This window comes from Pongo abelii, chromosome 2 (genome assembly GCF_028885655.2).
Source record: "Pongo abelii isolate AG06213 chromosome 2, NHGRI_mPonAbe1-v2.0_pri, whole genome shotgun sequence".
Classification (NCBI taxonomy): Eukaryota; Metazoa; Chordata; class Mammalia; order Primates; family Hominidae; genus Pongo; species Pongo abelii.
Genome location: NC_085928.1, coordinates 149949958 through 149969275, shown reverse-complemented (window position 1 = coordinate 149969275; position 19318 = coordinate 149949958). Strand labels below are relative to the sequence as shown.

Here is a 19318-nt window from a genome sequence, read left to right as displayed (position 1 = left end):
AGAAAGCTGAAACTGGATCCCTTCCTTACACCTTATACAAAAATCAATTCAAGATGGATTAAAGACTTAAATGTTAGACCTAAAACCATAAAAACCCTAGAAGAAAACCTAGGCATTACCATTCAGGACATAGGCATGGGCAAGGACTTCATGTCTAAAACACCAAAAGCAATGGCAACAAAAGCCAAAATTGACAAATGGGATCTAATTAAACTAAAGAGCTTCTGCACAGCAAAAGAAACTACCATCAGAGTGAACAGGCAACCTACAAAATGGGAGAAAATTTTCGCAACCTACTCATCTGACAAAGGGCTAATATCCAGAATCTACAATGAACTCCAACAAATTTACAAGAAAAAAACAAACAACCCCATCAAAAAGAGGGCGAAGGACATGAACAGACACTTCTCAAAAGAAGAGATTTATGCAGCCAAAAAACACACGAAAAAATGCTCACCATCACTGGCCATCAGAGAAATGCAAATCAAAACCACAATGAGATACCATCTCACACCAGTTAGAATGGCAATCATTAAAAAGTCAGGAAACAACAGGTGCTGGAGAGGATGTGGAGAAATAGGAACACTTTTACACTGCTGGTGGGACTGTAAACTAGTTCAACCCTTGTGGAAGTCAGTGTGGCGATTCCTCAGGGATCTAGAACTAGAAATTCCATTTGACCCAGCCATCCCATTATTGGGTATATACCCAAAGGACTATAAATCATGCTGCTATAAAGACACATGCACACGTATGTTTATTGCGGCATTATTCACAATAGCAAAGACTTGGAACCAACCCAAATGTCCAACAATGATAGACTGGATTAAGAAAATGTGGCACATATACACCATGGGATACTATGCAGCCATAAAAAATGATGAGTTCATGTCCTTTGTAGGGACATGGATGAAACTGGAAATCATCATTCTCAGTAAACTATCGCAAGAACAAAAAACCAAACACCGCATATTCTCACTCATAGGTGGGAATTGAACAATGAGAACACATGGACACAGGAAGGGGAACATCACACTTCGGGGACTGTTGTGGGGTGGGGGGAGGGGGGAGGGATAGCATTGGGAGATATACCTAATGCTAGATGATGAGTTAGTGGGTGCAGCGCACCAGCATGGCACATGTATACATATGTAACTAACCTGCACATTGCGCACATGTACCATAAAACCTAAAGTATAATAATTTAAAAAAAAAAAATCTCCTACCATTAAAATGACCCTTTGAAGATTCCTCAAGGAAGGTGCCATGCTGGAAATCAGTTTACTTGTTTGAAAATGTTCAACTCAGCCAGTTTTGCCTCCATCTGTGGAGGAGATCATCAGGTCTATACCCATTGGCTAGCAATAGAAGGTTATGCTATGTGAAGAGCATGTATCCTTAGAACCCAGATGCTCTGCTTCTTACCATGACAGGTTCATTCTGGGAGAGGCTTCTGGAATTGTGGTGTCTGTGCAGGTAGAGATTAAAATCTCCCAATTCATGCTCATGCTGTAGCTTGTATGTATCAAAGGGAAGTGTGGGCAGAGTTGACGGCATCATTTACATGAGTATTTCCTAGAGATTTTGCCTGTTACTGCACCTCACACATAGTAGGCACTCAGTTAATATTTATAATTGCCACTCAGTGCTCTCACGAGATGCTCCCGGAAATTCACCCAATGCTTAGGCGGGTCCATCCAGCCCGTTGTCCACGCCCCACGCCTCTCATCACACTTACCTGTTCTCATCCCCTGCTGCTAACTCCTTAATTGATATCCATGTTACTTACGTGATAAACTAATTTATACAAATGTTTTAATGGCCAATAAAATCTTTGCTGTCCTTTAATACCACCCTCCACAGATATTTCTAAGAAAGACATCTATCAAGGTGGTAGCAGAGAGAGATTTGTGAGTGGTTTGGAAGTAGGAGATACATGGTTTTTGGGGAAAGTGCATTTTCCTAGTACCCCTGGAATAACACAACATGGCAATAGCTTCTTTGACCTATTCAGTTGGGTCTGATACCAAAACTTGTCCAGTGTGAAGACAGATGGTGACAGAGGTACACACAGAGCATGTCGGTTCTTGAAACTTGGGACGGCCAGAGAGATGCAGGCTGAGCACTCAGGGCTTCTGACTTCTAGCTCAAGCCAATGGGACCAATATGATCTAGCAGGGCCCAGTGCAGAGATGTGTGTGTGGTGGCTGCAGAGGCCAGCTTTGCTACCATGTGGAGCACCAAGGCCTCCACACAGGAGAAGCAGGGTGGGGTCTAGCAGGGCTTGAAACTCCACCACCAGAGGGTCCTTTTTTTTGGCTAAGGACATTGCTGTTCCTATAGAATTCACACATCAATTAATACCTTAGACTAGTGAAGAAATTGATTGTGAATTTCTCTCCAAACAGGTTTGGATATACATAGAGAAGTACACAGCAGAGAAGACCATGCATGGGGTGATGGGGGATGACATCAAAGGAAGGTTGGGAGACAAAATTGGTTATGAAATAACCCCAGTGCTGGTCAGGGTTATTCTATAGATATATCCAATATTTATATAACCTTATTTATTTTATTTTATTTTTGAGACAGACTCTTGCTCTCGCCCAGGCTAGAGTACAGTGGCATGATCTTGGCTCACTGCAACCTCTGCCTCCCGGGTTCAAGAGATTCTCCTGCCTCAGCCTCCTGAGTAGCTGGGATTACAGGCATGCGCCACTATGTCTGGCTAATTTTTGTATTTTTAGAAGAGATGGGGTTTCACCATGTTGGCCAGGCTGGTCTTGAACTCCTGACCTCAGGTGATCTGCCCGCCTCAGCCTCCCAAACTGCTGGGATTACAGGTATGAGCCTGTAATATATAGGCCTATATACACAGGCCTATATATAGGCCTGGCCTATATAACCTTATTTTTTATAGTTACAGAACTTTATTGTTTTCCTATGAACTCTTACTGGGCACAGAATGGGTGCCAAGCCTGAATTAAGAGCCTTACACGTGTTTTTTAGTTACTCATCTGTGCGGTGAATATCATTAAGATTCCAGGTTACAGATAAAGAGCCCTAGGCAGAGTGAGCCCAGGATGGCAACCAGCTAATGAGTGGACCCATCACCAGGACTTCCCAGCTCCAAAGCCCATACTCCCCATTGCACCTCCTCAGTGGACCTGGGGGGAGATCTTGTAACCTTCTGCTCATTTTGCAAACATAGAAACTGAGGCCCAGAGAGGGGAAACGACTGGACCAAAATCACACAGTCACAGCTAGCTAGAAGCAGGCCCAGCTCTCACATACCCAGTTAGTGTTCTTTCTACCACACAGTAGTGTTTAGGGGGCCAATCATATGACCTGCCAAGCACAGCCTAGTCACATGGGACTCCACCTCCCTACACAGGCTACTGCTCTGACAGAGGGGCACATTGAGGACATATGCCCTGGCAAAGCCATAATGTGGGGCTCTTTTGTCTTCCCTGCTGAGGGGGAGCGGCAGGCCACTTTCCCTAACCCGCAGATGTTGCCTGCCAGAAACCATCAAGCTGCATTTAACCAGATGGTGCAGACTTCCACAAACTTAACAGATTGTATTTCATTTTTTGGTACACTTAAACAAACTGAGAAGATTTACTTTCTCCAAGGTTTTTCTGTCTCTCTTCTCCCCAGGGATCCCTTGGGAAGGCAGTGGGTAAACAGAATGCATCACTTGCAGTGATGATACAGCACTGTCTACACATCAGGGTGTATTTAAGATGCTCCTTTGGAATCCTCCGCGAAGGTCCCTGGGGGCCCAGGCTGCTGAGGATTCACACTGGTCTTGTATACAGCAGCTGCAGCTTGAGTGCTGGGGGATTGAAACCAGGGATGAAAACTGATTTGACGTCCCTGGGCCCTAGCAGGGTGGGGAAGCCACTCCGAGCCGGAAAATAGATACAGACACAAAGAACGAGGCAGATTTCAAGGCACACTGTGGTACAAAAGCCCGAATGGGGCCTAGGGATGGCAGTCACTGTCTGAACTTCTTAATTGATGAATTTGCATTCTTCTCTGGATGGCCTTGGTGAGGCCAGAGGGTCCTTAGCACTTCAGGGAGCCTGTGGCAAGAGTGACTGACATGGGGCCACCACTTGTTCCTCCTCAGGGTCCACCTCTGGGCATGAGAAAGGGCAGGGATAAGTGGGGAATCTCAGGGAGAGGATCCACTATAATCAAGGACACAGGCCTCACTCTGTAAGATATTCTCACAATTGGCAATATCAACTCCATATTTTGGCAATATCAACTCCATATTATGCCAATAGACGTTTATGTAATATCTAAGTTATGCCAGGCACTGCCATGAGAATGCAGCAATGAACCCAACAGAAGTGGCTCTACCTTGAGGGATGCAATGAAAGTCTTCTATTTTCTGAAGGAAGAAGCTTGGTGGGTGGAGGAGTTCAGTGATGTAGAATCTCAGGGGAAGCGAGGGAGGCCGTCTTGACAAGTGCTGTATGGACTGCCGGGACTTTGTGGTGGTAGAATGTATTCTATTCACAACACAAATCTCTGACCCACTGATATCAGCTTGGCCATGAGACTTGCTCTGATGGATGAAATACGTGTGCATGTGACATGTGTCATATCAGAGCAGAAGCCTTAAGAGCCCATCTGTGGTTCACCATGCATCTTTTCCATCTACCAGGAAATCAACAATGTTTTAGATCAAAGCTGTTCCATTTTCCTGGATCCTGGTGGGGAACTAACATGGCACAGAGCCACAGCCAATCCAAGGACAGGACATGTGGTAAGAATGATAAATAAACCTTTGTTATTTTAAGACAGTGAAAGTTTGCAGTCAGTTGTTACTACAGCATAACCTGTCTTACCCTGACTGATAATCCATATCAGTGATTTTCCCATTTCTCTAACCATATACCTTAAGCATAGGCATGGAGGACTTTTTGATGTCCTTTCAGGAGCTCACATACTACTGATCCCACAATAAAACTATCATTTCACTTCTAGAATCCTAGAAAAGAGGAGTTCCTCCAAGGCCCTGGAATCAGAAACTTGGATTGCCAGGTGAAGGAAACTAGGTTTTGCTTCATCTTGGTGGTTGGCCAGGATCCTGAGTGAGAGCCATGGATACCTAGTTGCTTTCCAGCTTGGTATGTTTTTGTCACTGCAGGCAAAAATCTCCTCCCCAACATAGTAGGCCATGTTGTATTGTAGTTGCTTAAATGACCTGCAAGAAATAAGCATAAGAAAGAAGCCCACTGCTCGCTGTCAGCATCCATAAGTCAGTGTGTGCAGCCCTTCACTGTTGTATGATTGGGGATCTAATCAGACTTCCAACACGTGTTCACCTATTTTCCTTAAAGTAAAAGGCCCACTTTACCTCTCTGCGAATGGAGGCACTGGCTATGACTAGGAGACTGACACTGTCATGCTGGGAAGTTCCAGCTCTTTAGCAGTGTCTTAGAGAAACCCATCATGGCTTCCTGTAGTTGGGCTATTATGAGGGTATGAAAACCTCTGATGGTGGTTATTAGTGAGAACAAGTTCTGTTGAGCTGCAAGGTGCACTAGAAAACCATGGACTTTTATAGCGCCTACAAAAATTGCATTATAATTTTCTTAATATGTCTGTCTTCTCCAGAAGACTGAATTTTTTTTTATGTTAAAAAATTTAAATTGACACATAACAGTTGTACATATTTATGGGGTACAATGCAATATTTAGATACATGTATACCTTGGGTAATGATCAATTCAGGATAATTAGCAACTCTACCATTCAAATATATATCACTACTTTGGGGTGAGAACATTCAAACTCCTTTCTTCTAGCTATATTGAAATATACAATGCAGTATTATTACTATAGTTGCCCTACTGTGTAATACAACACTAGAACTACATGGTCTTTTAATCTCTACATTATTTTAAGAGTTGGCACAGCATCTGAATACTCAACAGATAGTTGTTGAATTAATAAATTTGTGCAGGAGTGAATGATGAACGAACCCTCTACCAAAGTCTCCTGGGCTCACATGTATATAAATCCTGAGAACAACTTAGGGTCTGGTCATGTGCACTGCTCTGACACACGAACCACGTGATTTTTGCAGCATGCTCTCACTCTATGGTCTTTTGTTCAACAGGACCTGCGCTCAGCGTTCTTCACTCCACACAACACAGCTGACCCAGACATCATGTGCAGGAGGTACTGGCCAGCAGCCAGGAGCCCTGTGGTCCCTATGAGGAACCACCAAGGTTCCTGGCCTCGCACCACCAAGGGCATATGCACCACCGACTACTTTTCTAGTTTCTGTAATATGTAGTGATGTAGGGCCATCAAAGTGGACCTTTTCTTGGGCTGTTGTTAACGTCAAATTTAATTTGGCCAAGAGGTCTCACTGAGGGCTGCACTCTCATCTCATACTCAAGATAGTTCTGTGACATGCACCTCTGGAAAGCCTGGTGCCTAGACGGCAGGGTCCTTCATGTGGAGCTGTGAATTCAGAGGAAGTGATAAGCAGTTGGTCCTGCTTCTCTAGGAAGCCTGGCTTCATGTAGAGCAAAGGAAGGTGGGGGCCACTTGAGTTAAATCTGGCCCCACAAGCTAAAGGGGACACAGAGGTTCAGGGGACCTCCATTTTTTTTTGTCCAAAGCAGAATGGCAGTGTCTCCATGCATAAATCCATGAAGCAATATGCCTGACATCCAATGCTTCCCTAGGCCCAAAGAGGCATTTCAAGTGCTTCTGCATCTACTCAGGTACCTCCTGACAGCAGGCTTGACACCAGTTATTGTCCAACTCCCCAGTAAACCAGATTCCCTCATTGCTCCTGATGGGGTCTAGACTGAGGGAGGAGGAAGCAGGTGGGCAATGTCCAGATTTCCATGATGACCCTCTGAGGAGATATCCATGGCTAGGTTACTGCACGACTACAGCATCACAGAGGAGACTCCAGAACTCAAACTACCAAGGTAGCTCCACAGACTGACTCCTGGTGTGCATAGAGGGCAGGCAAATGCTGACTGGAGGGAAGGGCTTGGAGAGGTGAAGGGGAGAGAGACCATCCTAGTGGGAGGAGAATGTGAGTGAAGGCTTATGGATGAGAAGGAACCAGGCTGAGGGACCAAAGCAGGTGCCCTGACCAAGCAGAAGCAGAACATCAGGGCGAAATGTGCTGTAGTAATGAATCAGCAGGGTGGAGGCTGATCTTTGGGAGGGTCAAGAATCAGGCTAGAATGTGGTGTCCACACCAGGGTATACCACAGGCAACTGCCATCGTTTTCCCTTAGATCTGCCCTTGCTCCTGGATACCTAGCTCTGGTTGGCAGCACCCTCATTCAGTTAGACACTCACACAAGAGCCTTCTTAGAATCCTCCTTTCTTACTCCTGACAGCTAATCAATCATTGAGTCTTGCTGATTTTTGTCTCCAAGCCTGTCTTAAATTCATTTTTCCTGCCGCTCCCCTGGTTCAGAACTCATTATCTCTTGCTTAGACCGTGGCTCTAATATCCTCATTGGTCTCCCTGTTTCCATCCAAAGTCAATAAAGATTTGTAGGATGAAAAATGCATGAATACGGAGGCTTAAATGGTCATGGCAGCTCCCCAGTTGGGAAGCCCAGCAAGAAGCTTGTCTACCATCCACTGAAGACAAACAGAAACTTGTCTCTGGAACTGAAAGTACCCTACAGGAGTCAGGCATTACAACCCAGCTTCCATTTTAGAAGTGATCCAGCCTATATTTCCCTTACAGTTGGAGAGAACATGAGTCCCTACATGGAAGCTGACCCCAGGATCGGATTTGCATCTGGGCCTCACTCATTTGCTTTCACCCTTTTTATCTGAGCTCTCCTCCAGTGCAGTTCAAAAGCCAGGCTTCTAATGTAGAGGCAGGACTGACCCTGCTCAGCAGGGTTATTGGGACAGGATTCCCATAGGTGTGGGGGGCAGTGCTATGGAGAGAAGCACAGGCTTCTCTCCTTCAAAGGGCAGCTCCCAGCACCAAATAAGGCTGCACCTTGAGGGAAACTGCCTTGTTGGCTGAATTAACCTGCCCTTCTGCAAGGCAAGGTTGGCAGCACAGATGGAATGAGCTGTGTTAATATATGAGATGCAATTTTGTTCAAAAATTTCTTCCTTCAGGAAATCCTTATCACACTCCATATCTCCCCATCTCTCCCCAGCAACATTCAAAAGCAAATCACAAGTGCATGCCCTTGGGCCCATCTGATCTTTAACAAGCTGATCCCATCATCTCTTCCTAACCTGGAGGAGTTTAGGAAATGATGCTAACCCACAGTGGCCTGGGGTTCAGTTGACTTATAATTCAGGTGCATGGGGAGCAAAATGGGGTATTCCTTCAAAGTAAGATGTCATCTTAGATGGCTTCTCTGCTGCAGAATGGAGGAGAGGACTGGAGGTGGTTTTCTGAATATTGCAGATCCCTTATAACCATTTTTGCAAGAGCTGTATGGAATGTTGAAGTTGTGGTGATTTTTCCGATCTACTGCATCATTCTGGAGAGGTGTGCAGTCCCATAGGCCTTCCCTGCCAGCCAGGTGATGTGAAAAATAGAACATGGCAATATCAAGCAGAGTTTATTTCACATTCAGTTCTAAATATTTTTACTTGGTTCCTTGGGTTAGAACAGTGTGGGTGAAGGGGTGTGTGTGCTTGTGTGTGTGTATGTGTGTATATGTGCATGTGTGTGTGTATGTGTGAAAGTTGAGGGAGAAAACTGCCCCAAAGATAACAGTGGGGAGGCCCACATTGGGGGAAGGCAGGCTAGACTGTGCATTCACAGCCTCCTTTTCTTTTGGAGGAGATGCAGTTACCTCCAAATACAAGCCCACTGTAAGAGTAAGCCCTTTTCTAAGCTCCCAAACATGGCTGGAGAGTCCAGTGTGAGTTCCTGAGTATTTTGGGATAGAACAAGGAAGAAATGAACTATGTGCAGGAGTAGGAGTGAAGGAGGCCCATCACCATGTCAACAGTCTGACTTACAAAACACATGAGGTGCTTCTCACCTTATGAGATGCTCATATTCTCATTTCACATACTCACTGAGAGATTTACATTCTAGCTCCAGAGGCCTGGATGGAGGCCTGGATGGATAGCCTTAGTGGATACTGAGCTAAAACGCCCATCATTTAGACAGACTTACTTTCAAATCCTGGCTCTGTTGCTTTCTATTCTGTGTGACCTTAGACAGGTCATTCTCATTCTCTAGGCCTCAAATTTTTCATCTCTAAAATGGGATGGGTGACCTCCTCATGGTGAAGATGGGAGAACTAAATAAAGTAATGCATGTGAAGAGGCTGGCAGGGCACGCAGAGCAGGTGCTCAGTGAAGCTGGCTTTCCTCCATATTCACCTTTCAGAGCACCCCTCCATCAGCTTTGTTTCCTAACTCCTGGCCTGCCTCCATTCTTGTGGCGCCATCTCACAGCCAAATGACAACAAGCCCTCTCTGTCCCTCACAAGTGAGTATCTTCCTTTGTCCACCGTCACCCTCACCCCAAGCTCTTCTCTGCTGTGGGCAGCCAGACTCAGATTCATGGGCATGTGACCTCGTTACCTGGGGCAGTGACTATGTGACAGAGCTGAATTTCTACTCTGTCCTAACTTTGCTTATCTTTAACAAACAGAATGCCTGTGATAAAAAGTTCCCTTTGCAGCCAGACCAGCTGAGATTGGTACATAGAACCAAGATAGCCGACCAAAGGACTTCAAAAAGACCTCAGTCTTCATGATGATCTTATTTCCATGCTAAATGATACTCCCTCCAGCACCATGACAGTTGACAATTGCCATGACAATGACTGGAAGAAGCTGTAAAAGGACTAAAAAGGAGGCGGTACTACTGGTTCCAGGAGGTTCACCACCCATTTCTGGAAAAGACATGAATATTCTTCCCTTTTCTTTTAATGTCAACTCCTTCATTAGAGAAATCCTGTATCTTAAGCCCCTCACCCTCACTTGTTGAGAAGTTGATTGTGAGCCATGCTCCTGCTTCTCAATTCCACAGCCATTGAATAAAGCCTGCACTGCTTGACACTCACTTTTGGTTTTGTGTATTGGCTTTGTGATACTGAATAAGGAAAGACTCCATCTTTGGCAAGACCAGCTTTGTCAGTAACAACCTGAGTAGTCATATAGGGCCCAATGCTTAGTTGTGTTTACTTGGTTTAATGCTTTGCTGTCTATGTTGTAAAACTCTTGTTAATTTTTGAACAAGAGCCCCAAATTTTCATTTGCACTGGGCCCCACAAATTATATAGCTGGCGCTTTGGGGAGGAGACCAATCCCTTTCCAGGTGACTGACACTACTAACTCTTCATACTGGGTCTGGTCTGATTGCTCTTTCTAAACCAGTGGGGCAGAAAGGAACTCATGTTTCTTTGGGCCCTGCCCTAGCTACTCCTGAAAGTATTCTACCATTTAATCTCTGTTTTACCAAAGAAGAGCAAAGGCTTTGCTTTTCCATGTCACTTGCCCAAGGCCACATAACTAATAAATGGAGTCTGAGTCAGGAGTCTAGTGCCAAAAGCTGGGCCTTCCAACCCTTCTGCCGTAAGTAAACTTAAAATCCATCCAGGAATTACACATATCAGTGCAGGAAGGGAGGGGTGATTCTTGCCTAAGACAATAAGATATGCTTTTTTGGTATACATCATTTAAAAGCAATTGATTTTAAAAATCCCAAAAGGGAAAAACCTACCACATAACTTCTGAAGGGATTTCTCAGAGTAGGTCTCCCGGTCACAACCCTTCCCAATGTAATTAGTCTGCAGCTCTGCGACGATCTGGAGGGAAGACACGGCTCCATCGCACGTTTCCAGGTGGATGCTGGGGAACAGGGGCATGCTCCCGGAGCCAGGCTGGTACTCAATCCTCTTGGTCCAGTCTAAACAAACAAGGAAAGGATGAAAAGTGAATCAGGTGCAGTCAGTTCTGCTGGAACATTTCTTTTAGAAACGTGAATTTGTTCCTATGACTTATTTGCCCCAACACATATATTAGATATTAGGGAACAGTTTGAGAATAATGGCAGTTTTACATTGGGTTTTCTCCATGGGAAATATTAGGCAAACACAGAAAACTGCACCCAGCTGCACTGAGCCACGTAGGAATACACAAAACATGTGCAGGCACACGCACACTCACATGAGCACACACACACACACACACACACAGTCACACCCTCAAACATATACCAGCTACTTAGTTCACCATGTGTTATGAGCCACACCCGTCCATGCCTGCAGTTACAACTTTTCATTCATTTCCCAGATACTCCTTCAAGGACTTCACAACAACACACCAGAGGCAACCCCCATCGTCCCCAAACTTTTTTTTAGTATCTCAAAATTTATTTTTTAACTTTTATTTTAGGTTTAGGTGTACATGTGCAGGTTTGTTATATAGGTAAATTTGTGTCATGGGGGCTTGTTGTACAGATTATTTCAGTACCTGGGGGAGGCAACCCTTCTTACATTCATTTCACAGGCAAATGTCAGATCTCCTCAAGGCAAGGTGCCGTACTTATTGTAGTACTTGTGCAATATTGTGCTAATGTTTTCTCTTTCTCCTTTTTTTCTAATGTGCCACCGATGACATTTTTGAGTGTTGTGCCTCTCGCCCCATTTTTCAACTTTGCCTCACATGGTAATTTTTAGGAAGGCATGTGCCTTGTTATAAAACAAAAGGAAGCATGGTTGTTCAAGGATCTCATGAGGTCACAAGGTAGGGTGAAAGGATTCTCAGACACTCAGAACTGTGAGTCACTAAAGTAGGTCTCATGGTCTTGTCACTGCTTTTTAGTGAAAAAATAATGTGGAAATGATAAAGCATTAGAGAGGAACAAAATCACGATTAAAATGGCACCATGCAAGAACACAGCAATCAACACATACAAACTCTACAAGTGAGTGTACACAGGAATTGACTGATATAATAACAGCAGCACCTGAAAGTCAGAGCGGACCCAAGGCAGGCTCCCAGTGACTGACGATGTGTGTTTGCCTGCCACAGCGGGCATCCCACGTTCTGCGAGGACACATGTCTGAGACAGCTGTGCAGCCATCCTCAGCCGGACTTATGTGCAGAAGAGTGATTCTGAGTCATCAAGCAATGTGAGTTATGGGTGCTATTAGTTTACTAATCCCAAATGTTTGTCACATAGAACATTGCTAGATTATATCCCTTTGCTGAAGTAGAAATAAAAATCTATAAAGTCGCCTGACCTCACCCATGAGAAACTCAGAAAGTCCTGCATTGTGGGACTCGGTATCAGGCTGCAGTTACCAGAAGGCTACTCAGTTCCCAGTGGGCCACTGGCGCCACCATGGTGATACCATTGTCTTGGAAGAGACTGGGCTTTGGGGCTAGCCAGACAGTTTTGTTCACTGAGCAACTTCATGTGCCAGGCTCTGCTTGGAGTACAAAGGGTACAGCAGTAAACAAGTCAGGAGCCTAGGGAGAGAGGCAGGTGATGAATAAGTCTGTGCTGCTCTAACAGAAAGGAGTAAGTGCTATGAAAGGAAAAGCCAGTAATAGAGAGGGGCTCCTTTAGCTTGAGACTTAACCTCTGAGCTGAGGTCTGAATATCAAGGACAAATGCATTGGGGGAAGCCTCAGGGAAGCATGTGTAAAGCAGATGCAGCAACAATCTTGGCTTGGCTTTGTAAGGTCAGGAAGTTCTTGAGCAGGTTACTGAAGGTCTCCAAGCCTCAGGCATCTCATCAAGAAAATGGGGACCATAGCACTGACCTAATAGTATTGAGGTGAGGATTGAGTGTGAAAATGTGTGCATAGCGTGCAGTAGGGACTGATCAATGTTGTTCACTGGCAAGGAAGAAGACAATCCGCCCTCCTGCATCACAACTTTGACACATTTCAGGTACCTTTGCAATCTGAGTTTAGCTCTGAGCCCCCATGGTCACCAGCTGCCCTTTATGGGGTTTTCTCAGAGTGTGTCACAAGTAGAGAGTGCACATTACGGACGTGAGATTCATCCCTAGGGCACTTACAATAAGAGGCTGTTTGGATGAGAGTGACTAATTGTAAAGGAGAATATCCCTAATTCTATGTTATTTTCTCATAGTCTTTAGGAGCTGTATCTGGATTAGCCCGTCCCCTCCCAGAGGATGAGATCATGAAGTTGCTGCAGCCCATGCTCCAAAAGCCTCAAATGCAATCTTAAGGACAAACCACTGGAGCAAAAGGTGGCTTTTGGTCTGGTGTATCTAAAGTCATAGTGTCATAGGAAGCCCTCCACACACATGGCCAGCTGTGTAGTGTCCTAGGTACAAAATGCTTTGTGCCACTGTGTATTTCTGTTGTTTCTTCTACTTGGGGTTCCCTTTCTATCACTATCCCTCTTGACACCTCCTCCATGTGGCCTTCTGGGATTTCTCCAGTCTAGGTAGATGCCCTCTCTCCTCCATGCTTCTACAGTATTTTCAGCATTAGACTGCAGCATTAGACTCCAAGCTTCACAGTGCCTCTGAGGCCCCATCGTGCTAGTCAGTGCCTGGCACAGAGTAGATGCTCACTAGTGGTAGAAACTGTGACAGAATCCTACAGGCTATCTTTTGATAGGAAATATTTGCTGGGTGGATCCGGGCAGCCCCAGACATCTAACCTTGATTGCTGCCTTGGTAGCGCTTCTTGAGCTGCAGACAGAATCCATGGCTTGTTTGCAGCTTCTCTGGTACTGATCCCACCTGCTTGTATCTTCACTCCTGCTGAACCATCTATCCCTTCTCTATATAGAACTGTCTATCTCTCCTCTCTCCCCAAACCCTCCATAAACTCCCTTTCTGTCAACTGAAAATGGAGAAAGCAGTTTTGTGCCGGGAGCGGGAGCTTGGTGTGCACCCTGCGGCACCAGTCTTGAGGTTTTCCTGTTTCTGCTAGTGTAGAAGAGCCCTCCCATAATACCTCCCCTCTGGTCATGGTCTCTGGAGGCCTTTTCTCTGGAGAAACCCAAGACACCCTCCTCATTGATTGCCTTTATTCAGCAGAGGCTGCAGGCATCACTTTCTCATGTAGATATTTTGGTGGTTATCTATGATGAGAAATTCCACCTCAAATCTTTTTTAAAAGGAGTTCAAATAAACAAGCAAGTAAATCGTGAAGGGCAAAGCCAGGAAGCACAATCTTGTAGGGACTTCATCCTCTCCCTCACCCCCTAGCTGGCAGGGCAGGGCCCTCTCTGGCCACCAGGGAGAAATCAGGTATAAAAGAGTTTTAGGAACATCACAATTGCCAGTGCTTTGGTGACCTCAAGAGGCTTGTTTTTGAGGGTTTATGAGGAGCAGGCAAAATTGCAACCATATAGTAAAAGAAATAGATGAAGCTTTCTAAACACAGTGTCCTTGAGAGAGTGAGACACTCACACAAACATCTTCCATTTTCCAAGAAGGAGTTGGGGTGGGGTTAAGAGAGTAAAAGACATTTCATCAAGTTCAGCCTTTACCACAAGAAATGTCTGTCCCTCCTCATCTCTTGGAGGGTAGGATAGCATGGTTTTTAAAAGTATAGATGTTTAATTCAGCATACTTGAGTTTAAATCCCATGCTTACCACTTACTGTGTAACTTTGGGCAAATCACTTATGCTCCATGAGCCTCAGTTTCATCTTGTATAAAGTTTGTATCTACCACCTTGGATTTTGGGGGGATTACATGCAAAGTCATTTCAGTACCAAACACAAGCACCATGTCCAATAGATATATTATTGGTAAATTACCATTTATTCAATAACATTTATTGCAAGTCATAAGAGGAAATCAATGACTAAGCACTGACAAGGTGCCAAGCACTTTTATACCTATCCTTTCACTTAATCCTTTCAGGGACCTGGTGTGGGGGCATGTTACTATCCTTTCACTTAATCCTTTCAGGGACCCAGTGGGGGAGTGTTATCTTAATTGCACAAATGATAAAACCATGCCTAAGAATTGGTGTGACTTGCCCAAGGCCATGGCCATGTAGTTTTTTTTTTTTTTTTTTTTTTTGAGACGGAGTTTTGCTCTTGTCACCCAGGCTGGAGTGCAATGGCACAATCTCAGCCCACTGCAACCTCTGCCTCCTGGGTTCAAGCAATTCTCCTGCCTCAGCCTCCCTAGTACCTGGGACTACAGGCACCCACCACGCCCAGCCAATTTTTATATTTTTAGTAGAGACAGGATTTCACCATGTTGGCCAGGCTGATCTCGAACTGCTGACCTTAGGTGAGCCACCCACATCAGCCTTCCAAAGTGCTAGAATTACAGACCACATAGCTTTTTTACAAAACTCCTCCACTATTCTGAGGATTTGCCAGAACTGAGACAACTATAATTTTTACAGATTCATGTTTAACGTTCAATTTATGCTGATATTTAAAAATAAAATAGTGATAATCCCAATGTTGGCAAAAGATCAAGAAGTGTTGTCAGTTTTATCAGTGTCTGACCTTGAGGGCAGCTTATGGGGGCTGGAGGTTTGCTTTGACACTGAAGACTGCAGAAATCCAGGCTGGAATCTCAACTCTGCCAAATGCGAGTCATGTGAATCTAGCAAAGCTGCTGTCATCTTATAGCCTCCATTGCTTCATCTGCAGATTGGGGAAAATTATATCCCCTCATGGGCTTATGGTAGCATGAGATATGCCAGGCTAAGGGCCTAACACAGGGACCTTCCCATGAAGGCTCCGTATGGGAATATCCCACCCATTGGTTCACGAGTGTCTCAAACTTCTCTGAACTGTCCTGCTTGGAAACAAAATCTTTTCAGTTTATAAAGGGCCTAGAGACTACTTTATGAATTGTGGTTCAATTTTTTTCTTAAGTGAAAAGAAAGGGAGCAGCCTGCCTACTGTTTTAATAATTGGGCCTAAATTATCGTGTAAGTATTCCTGAAAAAGCTGTTGGGATTTAAACCCCTTCTTTGTGGATTGAGAACTTAGAAAGATGATGATTTTATTATAACTACTTCTACATTTGGGTAACTTAGGTTTTCTTATCAAGAGAACATTAACCACTTGGAAGTTTCATATTAGATGCCTACAGGGGGAATAAAGCTAATCTAAGAGACTTCTGGAAAGCATAGGCTTTGGGGCTGTTGTAATCTAAAACGTTCAGTCCATTGTTCCAATTCTGTGGTCAGAAACGATGCAGAATAATAAAAGGGAAAGAGGTAGGTGTGGCAAACACACGCTTCCTTCCTTAAATGTGCACGCACAGGAGCCTCCAGTTCTTCTTGATCTCAGCTTCCAATGGCTGGAGAAGCATCAGGATTTCTAGGAAATTGCTGGATTTACACAAAGTGAGTGGCTGGATATTGGGATACTGGGGAGTGAGAGGGATAAGAATGGGGTACCCCAGAACAGGGATTGTTCAGGCAGCTGACACTTCAGCCAGATCTGCAAGCATTCACTATCTGCCATCTTTTAGGACTTTCTCTGAGGGATGGGTGGCTTTGATTTGGGCACCAAGGGTCTTCCCCTCCTACTGGAAGAAGCTAGGGGGGTACCTTTGCTCAGCAGTGAGTGCTGTCATCTCCACTGACCATCCAGTGCATCTGAATTGGGGGTGAGTCAGGAAGCAGAGATGGGCTGGAGAGGTAAATGAAGGTCAGATGATGAATGCTGGGTAAGAGGTTTGGATTTAATCCCAGGACCAGTAAGGAGCCATACATAGGATGTTTAGCGAGGGTGTGAAGTATCCAGACTGCTTCGGAGTCGTCATTCAGCAGCTGGGTTAGTCCTGGTGTTGATTTCCAGAACAGCAGAATACTCCTGATAGCCACCCCTCGATCAATCCATGCAGATGTCACCACTGACAGGGCCACACCAGAGGGAATTAACTTCAATTCAGTGAAGTTTAGTTCAATTCTACTGAGTTAAATTTAAGAGTGTTAACCCTGCAACTGGACAGATTCAGATTCAGGGATACACCACACCACAGGCAGGGGAGAGGGCAGAGGAGTACCAGTGTCAGCCAGGAGGCAGAAGGAGGGCAAGAAACTGTGGGCACGAGGCTTTACTGTGGCTTCCATGGGAAGAAACAGGTAAGGCAGGGCAAGCATTTTAAGATTTGCTAGTTTGAATAATTCCAGCCAGCTCTTGGACATAGTTATCTGGTACCTGACCCTGGGGTGATTAGGGCAGGTGAATGGTATCCCAGAGTGTAAGAGCCCCAAAAAGGGGTGTGTAGGGGTGGGGCTCCAGATTGGTTGGAGTGTATATGAAAAGTGAGAGGGTGAGATGTTTAGGATCTCTGAGAATCAGCTAAACCCGAGAGGGACAGTCCCTCTAGGGTCAGTAAGGCCCCCAGATGTCAAAACATCAGAATATATACTAGAAAATAAAAGGCATGGTTAATGTAGCATTGCAGAATGAGGGCAATGCTGGACTAGAAGAGAGCTCCAGGATGTTTTCATCAGGGCCCCATGTCAGTACAGCTCCAGGTTCAAGTGGTGCCATTCAGATGGAAATGATGTGAATAGTACTTCCACTTCTGAGTGTACAACCCAGCAGCTGCCATGTCTCAGAAGGTGCAGACATATATGAGGCTCGGGAGGGCTTCATGGGGCCCTGGTGTAGGGTGAGGCGCTTTGGAGCCAGATGACAAGGACCTTGGGTGCTGGGCCAGGGAGTGGGTTATTTAGAGCGTCAGAAACAGACTCTTCAAGGCCTTTGTGGAAGGGAGTGACAGAAGCTGACTTCTGAGATTCGCCTTCTCTCCTCTCTCTGCGTGGCCTCTAGGGATGAGTTCCTCAGGACCCAATGGTGGGTAGGGCCAAGGTGTCACTTAGACAGTAGAGTGCAGAGGCTGAAAGTGAGGGGTCAGACACCTGGCTCCAGACCCCGCCTTCTCTGCTTACCAGCTGCTGCACCTTGGGCAGTTACTTAACCTCTCTGTGCCTCAATTTTCTCATCTGCAAAGTGGGAAAACAGCATAACTGCATCTCATGGGGATGTTGTGATGACTAAGTAAGATGATAAATGTGAAATGCTTAGCAGAGTGCCTAACATACAATGAGTGGTTAAGAAACATGGGCTATTTTATTAGGCTTCCAAATTTTGGTTCCTTGTCACAAATCCTGCTCTCAGGGGAGACAAGGAAAGGACTATTCCTGGATCTTATGGACTATTCCAAAATTTCTGTGAGAGAATGTTATCCTCCTTTACGGGAGAGGAAACCAGACTGGGGAGAGAGTGAGTCCCTTACTGAAGGTCCCACAGCCAGTTGGTGCAGAGCCAGCACTTGTGCCAGGTTGGACAACTTCTAAGTCAAAACCAGAAAAGAATGTCTTGCTTCTTGCTTTTAGGAATTCATATTCTTTTTACATTTCATCAACTGCTATTATGGGTCTACAACCATCAGGTTGGAAATTCAGCTGGAAGGAGGCAGGGGTGGTGAGGAATCAGGGAGGCTGGACCTTCAACCCTGGCTCTACAACCAGTTTCATGCTCAGAAGGGCCCCATCTTGGTTTAACGCTCTGCTGTGGCTGTCTTAACTTTCTTAATAATTTTTAAACAATGGGCCCCTTTTTTCCATTTTATACTAGGACCCACAAATTATGCAGCTGGTCCTGCCTTACCAGCTCAGCAACCTTGGGCATATTCTTTAATCTTTCTGAGCCTCATTTTCTTCTTCTATAGAATGGGGACATTAATTAATTGCCCCCAAAGGAGTCCACAGAGCATAACTGCTAGGAATCAGGGCTTTGGAGTCAGACCCGGGTGTGAATTCCAGCTCTGCCACTTGGTATCGTGTACTGTGAGCAAGCCATTTTTTTCCTCTATGTTTAGTCATGCAAACATTCATGATATCATTACCTATTTTAGAGTTGTTTATAGGGTTTCTGTGAGATAATAAATGCAAACCACTTGGCCCTGTATCTGACACATAATAGGTGCACACATTTTTGAGCATTAAATTACATGGCTTTTTCTTCTCCAATTAAAAACAATTAAACACAGGTACCATTTAAAAAGAAACAAAACACGAATTCTCTGAACTCAATTACAAATATAAGGTATCCCCTCTTTTCCTTTGTTACTGACCCTTTTACATTTACTATATTTTATTTTCACAAGAGTATTTTATTACGTTTTAATTCCTACCAAGAAGAGATAATTAACTACAAAATGAAAGCGGGGGAAGGATACATATCTCTGTGCCATATCCTCAGTGAAGCCTCAAGGCTGTGACAGTTGCTGTTCCTCTGCCTGTGTACTCGGTCCCTGTCCTTCCTAGGGCTGGTCCTTCTCTTCATCCAGGTCCCATCTCACAGGGGACTTTGTAAAGGAACCCTTATTGGTATTG

General features: G+C 44.9%; 1 protein-coding gene across 1 annotated transcript in view; it reads right to left on the bottom strand.

Moving 5' to 3' along the window:
- The window catches only part of CLSTN2 (calsyntenin 2), a 636147-nt gene that overhangs the window by 109979 nt on the left and 506850 nt on the right, over positions 1 to 19318 (bottom strand). Inside the window, exon 6 of the mRNA XM_024245139.3 lies at positions 10717 to 10902. Coding sequence (XP_024100907.2) covers positions 10717 to 10902 — 186 coding nt within the window. The remainder of the gene's footprint in view (positions 1 to 10716; positions 10903 to 19318) is intronic.